This window comes from Manis pentadactyla, chromosome 4 (assembly GCF_030020395.1).
Source record: "Manis pentadactyla isolate mManPen7 chromosome 4, mManPen7.hap1, whole genome shotgun sequence".
In the NCBI taxonomy this organism is placed as follows: Eukaryota; Metazoa; Chordata; class Mammalia; order Pholidota; family Manidae; genus Manis; species Manis pentadactyla.
The window spans coordinates 174,959,887-174,975,534 of record NC_080022.1 but is presented as its reverse complement, the minus strand read 5'-3'; the positions used below and the strand labels follow the sequence as shown (position 1 = coordinate 174,975,534).

The window sequence follows — 15,648 nt, the reverse complement described above, 5'->3', positions numbered from 1 at the left end:
GGCAAATTAAGAACTAGTCAGTCAGCAGTTGCCGTGTCCCAGCATTGTCAAGAGAACTGACGCAGACACCTTATATCTAAACTGCTGTTTGGTTTCTTTACTACTGGAGAAGTCAGCTTGCTCAGATACCAGGAGGAGCTGGTGTTTCATGTTGTCCAAAGCTAACCAGTCTTCCAAAGTTCCCTGAAAACTTCAGGACGTTGAGTGGCCTGGCGACAGGACTCCTGAACACAAATTCCTCCCTCCCTGTAAGGCAGAGTCTGTCCTACCACCTGAAGAGCAAATTACGTTTCATCTTCCAGTGTAAATATAACTTGGTCTTCCTGAAGATCAGTAGACGTACCGTGCCATGGGGAGGACCATCCTAGAAGGGCCCCAGAGGTTTGAAGTTTGGTTCACTTGGGTGTGGGTAAGGCGATTAGGAACCGGAAGCCAGGTACACATAAGCTGTGCAGTCTAGGTTGCATCATTTGTGATGGCAACTGCAGACAGAGAAGAGGGAATGTTTCGCAAGAGCTTGCTTTCCATAGCATCTGAAGTGTCCCGGCAGGGAAGAAGTCATCAGGGCAGCCAAATTAGATTATAATCTTTCAGGTCATGGCCAAAATGTCTTCTTCATCTTTGTTACATAGCAAAGGTGCACAGGTTATTTGTTGAACAAATTATAATAAAAGGTTGCTATTTGCCTTTTGGATTTTATGAAAGGATTGAGGTAGAGAGCAAGAACCATGCAGTAATGGAGACTGCCGAAAAAGTTGCTCTCAACCTATGAAGCCTCCAAAACAAGTTTCTGGTCAAATTCTTTTCTCATTTGAGTGACTTCAGATTTCCACTCAGGAAAACTGGTAAGAGTATTCCCATTTTACAGCTGGGGATACTGAGCTTCCAACTGCCCAAAGTCAGAGGATCCTGCCTGTACTTCCAGCAGTGATTTCCTCACTGCCAATCCTGGTTAAACAATCTCTAGTTTTTCAGCTTTACTACTTTAGTTTGCTGAACACTCGATTAGAGGAAACATGGTAATGGAAATCGTTTCGGAAATCATTGTAGAGAGCTGATGCTCAAAAAAGAGAGCTTTTTTGAACAAGGATACAAAGTAACCTGGCATCTTTGGTTATCTTGGGTGTTTAGCATGGGAAAACATTTGTTCTACTTTTAGACGTCCTTATAGTTCCAGCTGAATGAATCTTCTCAAGCCCTGCAAATCATACCAGGCAATTATTCTTGCCCTGTGCACAGGCCGGCCAAGGCAGGGGCTTACTCTAGTTGGAGAGAAAAGACACACACCTCAGGCAGCTTTAGAATATTAAAATCTAAAGATCAGAAAACAGTGAAAGTTCTGGCCAAAGCAGAGTCAGAGCAGACATGGTGGACATAGAACTGGAAACAGGCCTGGAAGGACTTGCTGGCTAGCCGAGGTTGGGAACGAAGGCCCTTTGGGAGGGGGATCAATCTCCGGAGAGAGTGAGGGTGTGAATGGACAGGCCCTGGGAGCCCAGGTGGTGTGACCCTCTTCCTAGGTATGAAGGCCATGTGAAAATTCTGCTGGGATTCCAGCTGGGAATCAAGGTGAATCCTTGTGACCACAACTTTTGGGCCAATCTGGAATATGCACAGAGCTTGGCCTGAGCCCCAACCCAAGCCTTCCCCTTCCCTAGTCCTCCTTCTGTTTCTTCGTCAGTAAATAAGAATCTGGCTGCCTCCCAGTCAGTCAGGTGAAAGGCAGGAGGCAGCTGTTGGCTGCTGAGTGGGGAAGGGTGAGATGCGGGTGAGGGAGGGGAAGCCTCTGGATGGGAGCGATGCAGCTCTTGGTGCTGCGAATGTGGCTCCCCCATTTCCTCCATGCTGGGTGCCCTACTGAAAGCCCTTGATCCCTCTCCCCTCCTCCTCCCAGTCAGTGAAATCGTGCCTATTCACCACCCTATACCCTCTGCAGAATACATCCTCATTTTCCAGAGCACTCTCTTCTCTCCTTCCTGGTCACACCCACAGCCTCTGGGCTCCATCCACTCGCCTGTCCCGGAAGAGACGCCACCAGCACCTCCCCTCTTGCAGCAAATCCCCGTGGCTCTGGGTCCTTTCTGTCCTGGGACGCAGAGCCCACTGTTTTCCCCTCCTGGGGCCTGACAGGAGAAGTAGGCAGAACCTATCATTGTATTAAACTGGGCTTCATGGGTTGCCAAGAACTTTCATTCATTTCCTGAATCTGGATGAAAACTATTCACGCCACCACAGCTTACACTCTGGAACATAAATCCACTTGTCCTCATGGGCCAAGAACATCTGTGCTCTCGCACACAACTCAAGGGCCCTTGTTGCCTGCTGGCTATGGCTATTTGTGAAATTTCTGAACTGTCCAAAAGGGGACATGCCAGGAAAATTCTCTGGAAAGGATTTAGCTCAGATATTCACAGTTTAACTGCCTTGCAGACTTAAGAACTTGTAAAAAGACATGAAAATTACCTTAATTCTTTCCCCAAACTCACGTGCACTGACACTTAATACATGTGAAGGAGAAACTTCAGATTATTCATACCAATTAGCAACCTGATTCAAAATGTGGAATTTCAAAAATATTCATTGGGAACTCAATCCACATTTAGCATTTCTGCTACTGTCTTCCTGCAAGTGTATCCTGTCAGCATACTGGTGGGTAATGCATAAGCAAGAAAAAAGGTATATGGTCCCCAGATGCTTGGAACCTTTCTGGAAAGCCATCTTAGCTGCTAATAAACAACCTGAGGATATGCAGGTACAAAATAAGCTGTGATTCAAACTTGGAAGAGCACCTGGGGAACGGGGCTTTTGTGTGTCCCAGCTCGTGTGTAGAACGCTCTTGACAGTTGTATTGCAGGTGTCACTGATGTTCATTAGTGGTGATAACAGCCCTGTGAAGCAGGTATTAGTCCCATGTAATCGGGGGAGGACTAAGGCTCTAAGAGATGAAGTTATTCAAGCTCACATGGCTATAAGGTTGCAAAATGAGGTTTCAAGTCCAGCTCTTCTCTGGCTACCTGGGTCCACTCTCTTGCCTGCCTTCCCCATTGCTGGGCCCTTTGAGCATTCTTTATGCAGAAGATGTTTTCTTGTAAAAAATTAATTATTGAATATGGAAGCAACCTAAGTGTCCATCAATAGATGAATGGATAAAGAAGAGGTGGCACATATACACAATGGAATATTATTCAGCCATAAGAGGAAACAAATTCTGCCATTTGCAACAACATGGATGGAGCTAGAGGGTATTATGCTCAGTAAAAAAGCCAGGTGGAGAAAGACAAATACCATATGAGATCACTTATTTGTGGAACATAAAAACAGAGCAAAACAGAAGGAACAAAACAGCATTAGACTCAGAGACACTGAGAAGGGACTAGTGGTTACCAAGGGGGAGGGGAAGGGGGATGTTGAACCACTGTGATTACATTTGATAAAATAAAATTTTAAAACAATTATTGAAATTGTAGCGCTCCAAAATCTTACAACTACAGACTATTTACTGTTAAAAGAACATATGGGATGTGAACAGTGCCCAGGAATGGGTTGTTTTAATTTGTCTGATTTTTCTCAAACTATTCAAATTCAGTTAGATAATAACCATCATATCATTGATAAGTTTTCACAAATGCCTAGGGTGCCTAACTGGTTTTCTTGGTTTCACTGGAGATGGCTGGTAATTACAGGTATGCTTTGGTTATGTAACTATACTCCTATTATGTTAATGTGTGTGCGCAATTTAAGTAGTAGCTTAAAATAAATACATGCTGAAGTTACTCTACAAGAAGATATGTCAAAGAAATAATCAATCTTCCCATGTTTTCTCCCGCCTGCTACTTCTATAGCTTTTCTTCTTCCTTCCTAATTACAACGAATTCTTAAATAGAATTCGTGCCTCATATCAAATTTACCAAGTATCATAACTCCTCCAAGTGGTAAAGGTACCTCAAGACAAATGCTGGGCATAGAAGCCACAGGGCATAAATATGCAAAGAAATAAAAAGCTAACCATTTCAAACAATAAGGCTTCTCTCTCACTTACCAACTTAACATTTCCCTGTATGGCCCCGGAAGATGACTGGTTAGCCAGAGACGGGTAAGATTCCTCAAGGGAGGAACAACCTAAGACAGGCACAGTCGCAGGGGGGCCATCAGGTGAGAAATTGGGGATCAACAGAGGTGAGGCTTAGAACCTCACCCCCCCTGTTCTGAGAGAAATCTTCTGCATATGTGGATGTTTTATTGCCCTTGTCTAGCTTGGATTAACACATAGTCTACAGGCACACACCTGATCATCTACATTTGCTCTCTTACAACACTAAACTATGTTTTCTACCTTTATGTTGTATCTACCTACCACTTCAGCATCTTATTAAAAATAATAAAGAGAGAAATGTGGTATCCACATATAAATCAAGTATAAAAATCAAATGTGTATTCATATTTGAACTGACTGTTTATAGTTCATAATGCATGAGCAAAACCAAAAGTTTCTGTGATGACTGCCCTTGTACTGTTCACCATGTAACTTATTCACTATGTAAGAATTTGTTCTCCATGTAAGAACTTGTTCGTTATGCTTCAGAAGATTGGAGACTGACGAAAATTAGGCTTGGGGTGGATTAATGATTGTGCATTGAGCATTGACTCCCCTATACAGAATTTTATTGTTGTTAACAACCATTTGATCAATAAATATGAGAGATGCCCTAACAACAACAACCAAGAAAAAGTACACACTTCCAATTGTAAAATAAATAAGCAACCGGGATGTAATGTACAGCATAAGGAATATAGTCAAAATATTGTAACAACTTGGTATGGTGATAGCTGGTACTTAGAATTATCATGTATATAAATGTTGAATCACTGTGTTGTACACCTGAAACTAATGTAATGTAATACTGTGTGTCAACTACCCTTCAATAAAAAATAATTATCTAAAAAAAAAAAAAAAAAAAAAAAAAAACACAGTACCTCAAAAAAAAAAAAACAATTATTGAAAAGATTTTGCACCTTTCAGAAGCCCAGGCACCACAGATTTTATCAAGGAAGAGGAGGCCAAACCTGGGGAGACTGACAGTCAGCCCAGAAATACAGAGACCACAAGCATCCGGGGACAGAAGCAGACAGCAGAAATTGCGGCTGCTGGCAAAGGCACCAGCCCTCAGGGGAGCAGGTAAGGACCTGTGGCCCATGCATCTTGGTCCTCAGAGAGGAGAGCTGACCTCTGCTGTCACCTGGTGGATTCTGTATGGTTTTTGGACCTTTGTGCTTTTATGTGAAGGAGAGGGCACCAAGATCTTAATGGGTAAGAAATCACTTCAAAACAAATATTGGCTTCTAGAGAAGGGATGGGATGGAGGGTTGTTGGGGCAGGGGAATTGGAGGAGGGGATGCAGTCTGCAGCTCTGGGCATGTCTCACCCGGCCATAGTTCCCACCTACCTCCCAGGAAGAGAAGGTGGGTGTCTGTGGGTGGCACACTGCTCACCTCCCATGGAGATGGTCTCCCCTCTGATCCAGGGCACCAAGATCTCAATGTGTAAGAAATCACTTCAAAACAAATATATGCTTCATTTCAAAACACTCACTTGGTAGATACCTCCTCTTTCAGTCCTGAGCGTCACCCTAAGGCCCAAGCCATGCTGCTCTGCTGACCACATACCCTCCCCTGCAGAGGCAGAGGAACAGGACCTAAGGAGCCCCCATGGGACTCAAGAAAAGAGCCACTCAACAGCCAACCTTACCACAGACCTGTTCTTGGCTGTGGGGAAACCACTGAGCATCACACTTCCTTGTCATCCAATCAGCATGGTAGCCTTTACTTTAAAATGTGATACATATGTTGGTGGACACACGTACATGTAGAACATGGGAGTGTTTGGATGGCTTGGAATTAGGGGCAATTAGAGCATATGTGAATCTGTAGACCTAGATGCCCACAGGCCCCCAGTGACCTCCTCCTTGTTGGGAAGGGCAGGTCTCACCTCTAATTCCAGCTCTTGCTCCAAGCACTAGAGCCCTGGGTGGTTACAGTTCCCTTGTCTTAAATTGAGGTGGATGAAATCTACCTCACTGCACTATTACAAACACTAAGGAAATAACATACTGACCGGCACCTGGCTATAGTGGACACCAAGCCAATGTTAGTTTCTCTCCTGCCACCTCCCCACCAACCCTTGTGAACTCTCAAATATTATTTCAAAGGTGAGGTTCTCCATGCAAGCGGCATTCCAGAACCCATGAGGCTCATACAATCTTCCACCTGCACCTAGAAGACACCTTCTGTTATCATGAGAGTCACTGAGAATTTGTCCCAATTTTCTATTCTATATTTTCTATTTTAGTACCTATTCAATTTTCTATTAGACAAGGATAAGTACTCATTCCTCCAGTTATTTTCTCACTGGTCTCTCGCTCATTCTTTTTGGCACATCCTGAAGTGGTTTGAATTTTACCAGTGACACCTCTGAAGCAAATGTGACAAAGGGGTAATATATAGAAAGCTCTTACAAATCAATAAGAGAAGCAAGACGACCTACTAGAAAAATGGGGAAGAGGCAGAGCAGACAATTTCACAGAAGAACAAATACAGATAGCTATAAACATTTCAAAAGAAGTTCAACCACACGAAGTAACAAATGTAAATTTATATGAGGTAAATTTGGCCAGTCAAGTTGGCTCGGTTCTTGAAAGTAGTACTCAATACTGACTGTGAAACTAATAACTAACACATCCTGGGCACTGTTGTGACAAGATATGATGCCAAGCCTTTGGCCTGCATTGCTGGGAACATTGTAAGTCTGGGGAGAGGAAATCCCGGGGCAAAATACCTCTAGAAACCAAAATCAGTCAAAGGGAGAAATAAATTTTAAAATCCATTTATTGCTCACAAACTGTAGTCCTGGCCATCTCTTTCCTGCTCCAGCAAAAGCCAAAACCAGCCCTCCCCCTTCACCTCCCAGGTACCGAAAAGCCCTCCATTGCCAGGTAATTTTACCCACTGATATGGAGATGAACTTCTTTCCACCCCTGAGGAATGGTGCAAATGCACTAAAGCCATACTTCTTTCCACCAATGAATGCCTATTGATATGCAGATGTACCAAAGCCAGGCAAGATATTCTGGAAATGTTACAATTTTACCCACAGCCCACCCCTCCAGAAATCTCGCCTTAAAATTTACTCTTCCGACCTATCTAAGCAATAGCAGTAAAATCTTGATAATCCTCAAGCCAGAGGATTCAGCCTATGCAGATTGAGTAAATGTACTTTACAGCACAATCTCTCACTAAGCACAAAATATGTTTCTCCACTTGTTTACTCATTCCTAACAACTATGCTAGATCACTCACAAAACTTTTACCAAACATAAGACAAAGTCAAGCCTCTCTTTAAGCATTTTTTTCTTGACAACAGCAACACAATCATGATAATTCTCAAGCCAAAGGATTCAGCTAGGTTCAAAGTCCCATGCCGATTAAGTCCAAAGATTAAGTCCAGGGGGTGCATCCAGGACACAAGGACTGTAGAAGCAAACAACCGTGATTGTGGGGGGCCACTTTGCTGTTATTCCAAGACTACACAGGAGGCCAGCTTCCAGGCCTCTTCCCCCAAGGTGCCAGAAGAGCCAGCCATTGCCGGTCCATGTGTTGACATGTCCAGGGCCATGTCCATTTTACTCCTAATTGCTGCACCCATCCTTGCAACGCATGTCCAATAAAGTGGGTGCCTTGATTGCTCTCAATCACTGGTGACTAGCCATAGGCTGCAAAGAGACACTCTAAGCCCCTCTTGGTGGTTTGCTGATCTGCACAACGTTCAGGGCACTCCTTCCGGGACGAGCTGACTTCTTCAAAGGTCAATGGCAAGCCCCACCGATGGGCTACAGTCCACATTGTCATGTGCCCCACGTGCAACAAACGCTGATGTAGCCATTGGGCCACATCAGAGGCAAGCTTTCCTTCTAGCCAGTGCACCTGGGCCAATGCATCTGCTTCATTATTCCCTGGGGATACCAATGGCCAGTCACATGATATATGGTAGTTGTGCCATGCCACTCTGTGGCCTTTGGGTCCAGTCGCTCACCCACCCTGAGATGGGATAAGTGGTTATTACCTTGGTCAGAGTTTTTCTGGCAATGGGCTCAGTAGCCAGCAAGGCATGGTACACAGCAGCCAGTTGCTTCTCTATCACGATGTACCAGACCTCTGCCCATAGTTGTGAGCAGGCTCCAGCCGGGAGCAGAAGCAACAGCAGCGGCAGAAGCAGTAGCCTTAGGCTCGGGTCACAGACCGGGGTCAGCATGGCCAGCAGCAGTGGTGGTGCCTCCACAACCGCAAATGCAGACACACATCCCTTGGCGCGAGTGCCACTTCTCCTCATCATTTCTAGGGGCGGCCCTCCCAAGGGTTGTACCCATTATGACAGATTTTGGGTTCAGAGGAATCCTGCTGACTGTACCAGATGTAAGTCCAGGGAGAGGAAATCCAGGGGCAAAATACCTCTAGAAACCAAAATCAGTCAAAGGGAGAAATAAAGTTTAAAATCCGTTTATTGCTCACAAACTGCAGTCCGGGCCAGCTCTTTCCTGCTCCAGCAGAAGTCAAAACCAACCCTCCCCTTCACCTCTCCGGTACAGATAAGCCCTCCATTGCCCAGGTAATTTTACCCATTGATATGGAGATGAACTTCTCTCCACCCCTGAGGAATGGTGCAAATGCACTAAAGCCATACTTCTTTCCACCACTGAATGCCTGTTGATAGGCAGATGTACAAAAGCCAGGCGAGATATTCTGGAAATGTCACAGTTCTACCCACAGACATGCTTTCTTATCCTACCTGTGGGGTCATCTGGTACAGACCAGAATTTGGCAACAAAAGGAATGTTTGTAACATGTGATAAGTCTTTGGAAAGTTCCTACCTTTTCACCTAGCCATCCCACTCCAATGAATCTGTTCTAAGACACTTGTCAGTGCCATCTGTCATGGCAAGAACCTTGAAACTATCTACCAAAGAACAGGAGAGTAGTTAAATTATGATGCATGTATATAATGTACCCTTATATTATAATTCATACCATGTTCTTGAAGAGTAATTAATGTCGGGAGAAAATGTTCACAATAAAATGTTTAGGAAAAGAAAAGAGGACATAAAGTTGTATATATCCAAGTATCCCAATTTTGTATTAAAAAAATAGAGTTTTAGAAAGACAGCCCTGGGTTGTAAATTCAAATGCCTTCAGGCAACAGGCCGATAAGGCAAGAGAAATATACAACGAGGGCTATAGGGCCTGTGGTAAATCACAACATGCTCCACCTAAAGGCACTTACTGTTCAAAGCACTGCTGCAGATGAAGACAGCCCAGGAGCCTTGTGCGTGCAGCCGACCCCTGCTTTCCGGAAGAGCAGCAAATGGCCATCCTCTTCTGTATTTCCTAAATTTTCTACAGTGAACATCAACTACTTTTATAACCAGAGGAAAGCAAAAGTACGTGGCGGTTGGAATGTAAGAAACTATTAGTCACGTGCATGATGTCTAGAATGCATGCACAGTCTTACTATAGACTGGTGTTTTTTCTGGTTTCATCTCTTGCACCCAGAACATCCAGTTGTACCTCATTGAACCCCTGAACATGGCAGGGCCTCCATTCAGAGCTGGAGTCCACGTAGGGCCTCAGAGAGGCATTCAGCAGCATCTGTGGAGCCTGGAATATGAACAGCACATCCTGGCAATACCAAATTGGATGTTTAGTCCCAGCCCTAAAGCTATGAAATCTGCTCCCTATTTGATAGATGCAAGAAATGGGGCTAAAGTAGCATAAACGTAGGATGGCACAGTCTGCTACCTTTAGGGGAAACACAAACACGCTCACGCGTACGGGAAGTGCAGTCCTGGTGACGAGGAGTGAAGATGCCTCCCCTGGAGTGTTTCTGGATCCACAGGAGCTGCAGCCCTCCACCCAGCCTGTCACTGCTCCTGGTCCAGATGCCACGGTCACTGAGTGACAGCTCAGCGGCTTCCATCCAGTAAGCTCATGGTGCCTGTTGAGTGTCTGTTTTTCAGAAGCTGCCCTGGCTGATTCTTTTGCCCATTAGGCATCTCCTGAAACACGAACTAAACTGGCTCAGGGCAGAGGAGCAGCTCCTACCATCCAGCAGGGTCTGTGTGTTCAGAGAACAACCAGAAGATTCAGGTTAGCTAATCTCTGAGGCCCTTCATCAGATTAAAAACGAACAGTAATCAACCAGAGCTTACACTTTTGAATCTTCCAAATCACATTTTTTCTCAAAAAAAAAAAAAAATAAGTGGGTATATATCTATATATATCTCGGGAGAATTCCACTGGTCCCCTAGAAGCACTGGTTCCGCAAAAGGAAAGCAGCTCCACTCCTAGACATACACAGCCTGATGCTCAGAATCCCGGAGTCGCTGACACATCTTAAAACCCACACGGGCCTGACGAGAGAGCTTAACTGATTTCTGGAAGAGCTGATGAGTAAAAACTCACACTGCTTCGCTGAGCGTCCCATGCAGTTAACAGTAAAAGAGGCTTACAGAGTATTACGACTTTAGAGATGTGAGCTGGTGCCCCCGGCCGGGAGGCCCTCAATTAAAGTGAGTCAGCAGTGACAGAGGTGCTCGGCTGGGCCGGGGGCTCCGAGGATTTACATCGCCCCCGCCTGAGCCGTTACCATGTAGGCCCTTCCAAACCTGCTCAGTCCTGTCCACTCGACAGGCCGACTGCTTTAGAATCGGAATGATGAGGTCAGCAGGGCCTCATCAGCCCCTGCAGGATCGCAATACCAGAGCAGCAGAGCGGAAGGCAGACCAGACAGGAACCAAGTGTCATGAGGCAAGTACCTTGGTGCGCTGTCAACACTGAGGGGGCCCCGCAAAACCCTCTGCAGTACATACACATCGCAATGAATTAAAGGGGTTCTGGTTTCCACAAGAAAATTGGAAACTTAAATTTCTTGAGGGGTAGTACAGGGCAGTGGTTAAGAACACAAGTCATGGTATCAGGCAGGCTTGAATTTGAATGATCACTCTGTCACTTAGCAGAAGCGTGATCTTGGGTAAGCGACATGAACTCCCTAAGCCTTGGTGCCCTCAATTATTAGGCGGTGTGATTGTGGAACCTGTTTCATAGGGTTGTAAGGCCCTGATGTATATATGTACTCCAGTGAGCATGGTATATTACGCAGTGCCTGACCCTTTCAGTATCAGCCCTCGTAAGTAGTGCTTATTCATTATTTTTATAAGGCAACTTCTGACCAAGTGATCTCACCAACAAAAATTCCTACCCATTTGGACATTTTACCTCTCTCCTTTTTCTACATATCCTCATACTCAAGATTCAGGAAGTGGAAGGTAGGGAGGAATTCTACTACAGCCAGAGGTTACAAATTGACTAAGGGCTAGTGACAAGGAGGAGATAATGATTTCATGAGAGAGTTAGAATTTTTATTTGCACTAAGTACTAAATGCAACCAAAATCATCAGTGTAACTGGGCACCAGCCTCTAGAGCCTTCCACTAATTTGCCAAGGTAGACTATATTTTTCTCAGGATTTTGTAATGCTGTGTATGAAGCAGGAGGGTCATAAATGTATGTGGGGTGAATTCATATGAGAAAGCCCTAGTTTTCCTTCTCCATAAATGCTGGAATGAAAACCATCACTTAAGAGATTTTCCCATTAGCAGCCCTGACTGGCCTGGGGCTGAACAGTCTTCCCAAAGCTTCTGCTTTAAGGATCTGTATCCTCAGGGTCACCCTGTCTCCCAGAACCAGCGTGAACTCCACAAATGCACAAAGGAGAATCCAGAAGCAGTAAAATGAAGCTGACCCTAGTCTACTCCTTTCACACCTCCAGCCATTTTCACCATGCGTATTTTCTTCTCTAGAGCTCGTTGCCTTAAAGGATTTTCACCCTTGGTGTCTGAGGCCTTTCATCCCTGATGAAAGTAGAAAAAATCCAATAGAATGATAAACTTGTCTTTTCTCAATGCAGACCCAGCCGCTCCACGAGAAGGCCCAATATGGGCAGGTGATGCTAAGCTGAAGAGGCCCAGTCGAGAGAGAGGAAACGTAGTCCGGTCCTCACAGCTCATGCCCATGCCTGGGAGTCCCCCTGAGCGAGCCCGGAAAGGAGAGCCGGCTGCTCTCTCCCAGAATGAGGCACGCCAGGTCCTATCCCGGGCCTGCCAGGGAGCCAGCGGTCCTCAAGGGGTGAGAGAGTCCTTGGGGCCACTGCTCACAACCAGCACCATGGGAGGGCCCAGAAGGGTGCCGTTTAGGTTCCGAGACGAAGATTTTCATTCTGTTTTACCATTAAACTCTGGAGAAGAAAATGATGACACTGAAGAGGAAATACAAGTAGAGGAAGAACTTCTGCTGGCTGGTATGCGCCCCCCTAGGTCTCCTGCCAGTTATAAGAGAAATACATTTCCTGGGACTTCGGCCACTCAGGCCAAAAATAAAAATTTTGAAGGAAATCCTGAAAATTGCAGAGTTACTTCTGCAGGAAGAAGTGAGTCCAATCATGGCTCATTAAGAAGAAGTGGTGCAGTGGGGCCAGTGACAGACCAGCCATCTGTCTGGCAAAGGGTGTTCCAAGACCCTGGGTTGCCTGATGGCGGGCCTCCTAAAGAGAATGACAGTGAGAATGAGAAAAAGACCTTTAATTCATGGGATGCCAAATTCGAACCCGGTCTAGATGGTGATCTCACTGCTGAAAATGTCTTCAGCGACTGTGTGTCTAGGGAAGACAGGCCTAGTACCCGCAGCTACGAGAGAGACTGGCAAACCTATTTAAACTCTCCTAGGAGCTCTCCTGACTACTTTGTTTCTGGCAGACCAACAGCTCCAAGATCACCCATGAATTCATCTTACAACACTCCCAGATCATCAATGCACCGTGTTCTGAGAGACGATATTCCAGTACGTTTGTCGCTGTCCACATTATTTCACAGTCCAGACGCGGAGGGAAACTCAATGTATAATGTTTGTCAACCACTGTCGCCCATTGGGCGTAGGAATCCATTTGCCAGCACTGGAAACCACAGTTATTTTCCAGTAAACAGTGGACATGAATTTGATGTCAGGGGAGCGGAAAATATTACTTTAACAAGCCCATCTCTGGGAGCTCCATTACATACGGAAGACCTTTTACTAAATCCTCAAAGCAGCTTGCCCTTGGTGGAACCTTCCAGCTCCTCACCATCAAGAAGGAACTTACAAGGCCACTTGCAGGTGCCTGGGTCCCTGCAAGAAAGTACACCTTTTACTTTCTTTGCAGTGTCTGATTTCCAAAATGATAATGCAACCAGAATGGCAGTCTCTGATTTCACAGATGAAAAGGAAGACATGAAAATAAAGGCAGACCCTGAGAAACTCAAGAAATTGCAAGAAAGGTGAGGAATTTTCACAATTATATATATATTCCCATACATTTTTCATTCCATTTTTCCCACGCTGAAATAAGCAGTGCTTTCATTAGAGGTCGTGGGAGTTTTAACGCATAGATAGGCCCTTCCTTGACATATCAATATTTGCTTATCAAGAAAATTGTCTCTTTCATTGCTCTTAAAATATATATATATATACATATATATATATATAAAGAAAAGTTCAGTGTTCCAGCTCAATTTCTTCAGTATCCCCCAAGTAGTCTTTTTCCTTGAATACCATAACTTTAAGAAAGGCAAGTTTGCCAAGGGTAAGGGTTTCTGACTGCTACATAGGGCTAGCTCTTCTCACTGGCAATTAGGAACCAAGGTTTTTTACGAAAAGGTTGCTGTCTCCCCAGAGAGGGAGCCATTCCACACTTGAAGTTCACCAGCTCTCCCTCGTGGGACTGTGCAAATCCAACCAACAGTTCTAGAATATGAATTTTCCCAATGAAAAGGCCAGCCCCAAGCAGTTACCATAGTTACCCCAGCTCTCCGACGGGCCAGCTTAGGTAACCACCGCTTCCACTTCATGTGCTCTCTATGCATGAGAGAGAAATACCATCTTTTTCGAATTGCCTTGTTTTTTTAGTCTTCCCTTTCTTATGAAATGATTTGGGGATATTTCACAACTATGAAATTTGATACTTTCTAAAGCCGTCATTAAACACTATGTCAGGGTTTGGTCATTTCATTTATGGTAGGTGTTACCCATGCTGACGTTCAGGCTTACTGATCCGGAAATCAACTCTGAACGTGAGCCCTCTTTGTGTATGTTAGTATGGCTCATTTGGGAATATCCTACTGATACTCACTTAGAAGTGAGAAAATTCCACAGCCACAAGTTAGAATGCAAAAAAGAAAAGAACATAGAATGCATCCATACAGTGGTCCCCCTTACCTTCAGGGGATACGTTCTAAGACCCCCAGTAGATGCATGAAACTGCAGATAGTAACCAAACCCTATGAATACTATGTCTTATCCTATATACACATCCTTTATCTGTGATGAAGTTTAACTTCTAAATTAGGCATGGTAAGAGATTAATAGTAATTAATCAAATAGAACAATTACAACAATATACTGTAATAAAAGTTATGAATGTGGTCTCTCAAAATATCTCACTATGCTGTACCCACCCTTCTTCCTGTGATGATGCAAGATGATCAAATGCCTGCATGATGAGATGAAGTAAGGGGAATGATGTAGGCATGGCGACCAGCCTTAGGCTAGTACTGACCTGAAGATGGGTCAGAAGGAGGATCATCTGCTTCTGGACTGCCACTGACTGCGCATAACTGAACACACAGAGAGCACGGATAAGTGGGAGCCACTGTGCTCCTGTCTTTCCTCCTACTGCAGGAGGGAAGTGACTTCCTAGGTAGCAGCACCTTTCTTTACCAGAGTAAACAAGCCACCAGAAGGCGGATCCAGGGTTTAGGGCTGAAAGGCCTCATGCTCACCCGCCCACCCACCTTTATCTACCCAAAAATACAGCCTCAGGCCCACTTGTCAGCAGTCTGGACTTCCATCATCCCAAAGTGATGCCTTTAAGCTAAAAATGACTTCTTTTAAAAATGCATCCACTTTTAGGCATGGTAATGCATTAAACAGCTATTATTTAGGTACTTTCTGTATCAGACACTCTCATTTTTCAGTACATAATAAACCTTACACTTTTCTTATTGTTTCAAAAATGTTCATTTTAGGAAATAATAAAAATATAAACTTAAAAGGAAAATCACCTGTAATCCTCTAATCCAGAAATAAGCACTGTTAAAAACTTTGTTTCCAGTCTCTCGTCTCTGCATATCAATGCAATTTTTAGTAAACATTGGCTCACGTTTTATAATATGCCTTATTTTAATATTTCAAGCCCATTTCTTAATGCTACTTAACACTCTTTAAAATTTTTCCCCTGGTCAACTACTTTCATACATACAAATAAGTAGATAACATGTGTTACACTGTAGAGAGTTAGAGATAAAATAACACTGAGCCATTCCCCACGTCTACCTTCCAGCTAATAGAATCTTACTGGAATTCATGAGGCCCTCACCCACCCAATCTCCTCATCTCCCTCCCTCCCTCTGTTCCTTCCCAATACCCTCCAGCCACTGGAGACATTCTCACACTGCATTTATCATTTCTTTTTATTTTATGGCTGTTGGAAGTTTTCGGCTTTATGGTTTTACTA

The 15,648-nt window shown here is 44.4% G+C and overlaps 1 protein-coding gene across 1 annotated transcript in view; it reads left to right on the top strand.

Moving 5' to 3' along the window:
* MARCHF10 (membrane associated ring-CH-type finger 10) overlaps nucleotides 1–15,648 on the top strand; it is a 74,353-nt gene that overhangs the window by 35,240 nt on the left and 23,465 nt on the right. The window contains exons 5-8 of the mRNA XM_057499534.1: nucleotides 5,049–5,363; nucleotides 8,219–8,466; nucleotides 10,721–10,854; nucleotides 11,970–13,414. Of these exons, the coding sequence (XP_057355517.1) occupies nucleotides 5,049–5,363; nucleotides 8,219–8,466; nucleotides 10,721–10,854; nucleotides 11,970–13,414 (2,142 nt within the window). The remainder of the gene's footprint in view (nucleotides 1–5,048; nucleotides 5,364–8,218; nucleotides 8,467–10,720; nucleotides 10,855–11,969; nucleotides 13,415–15,648) is intronic.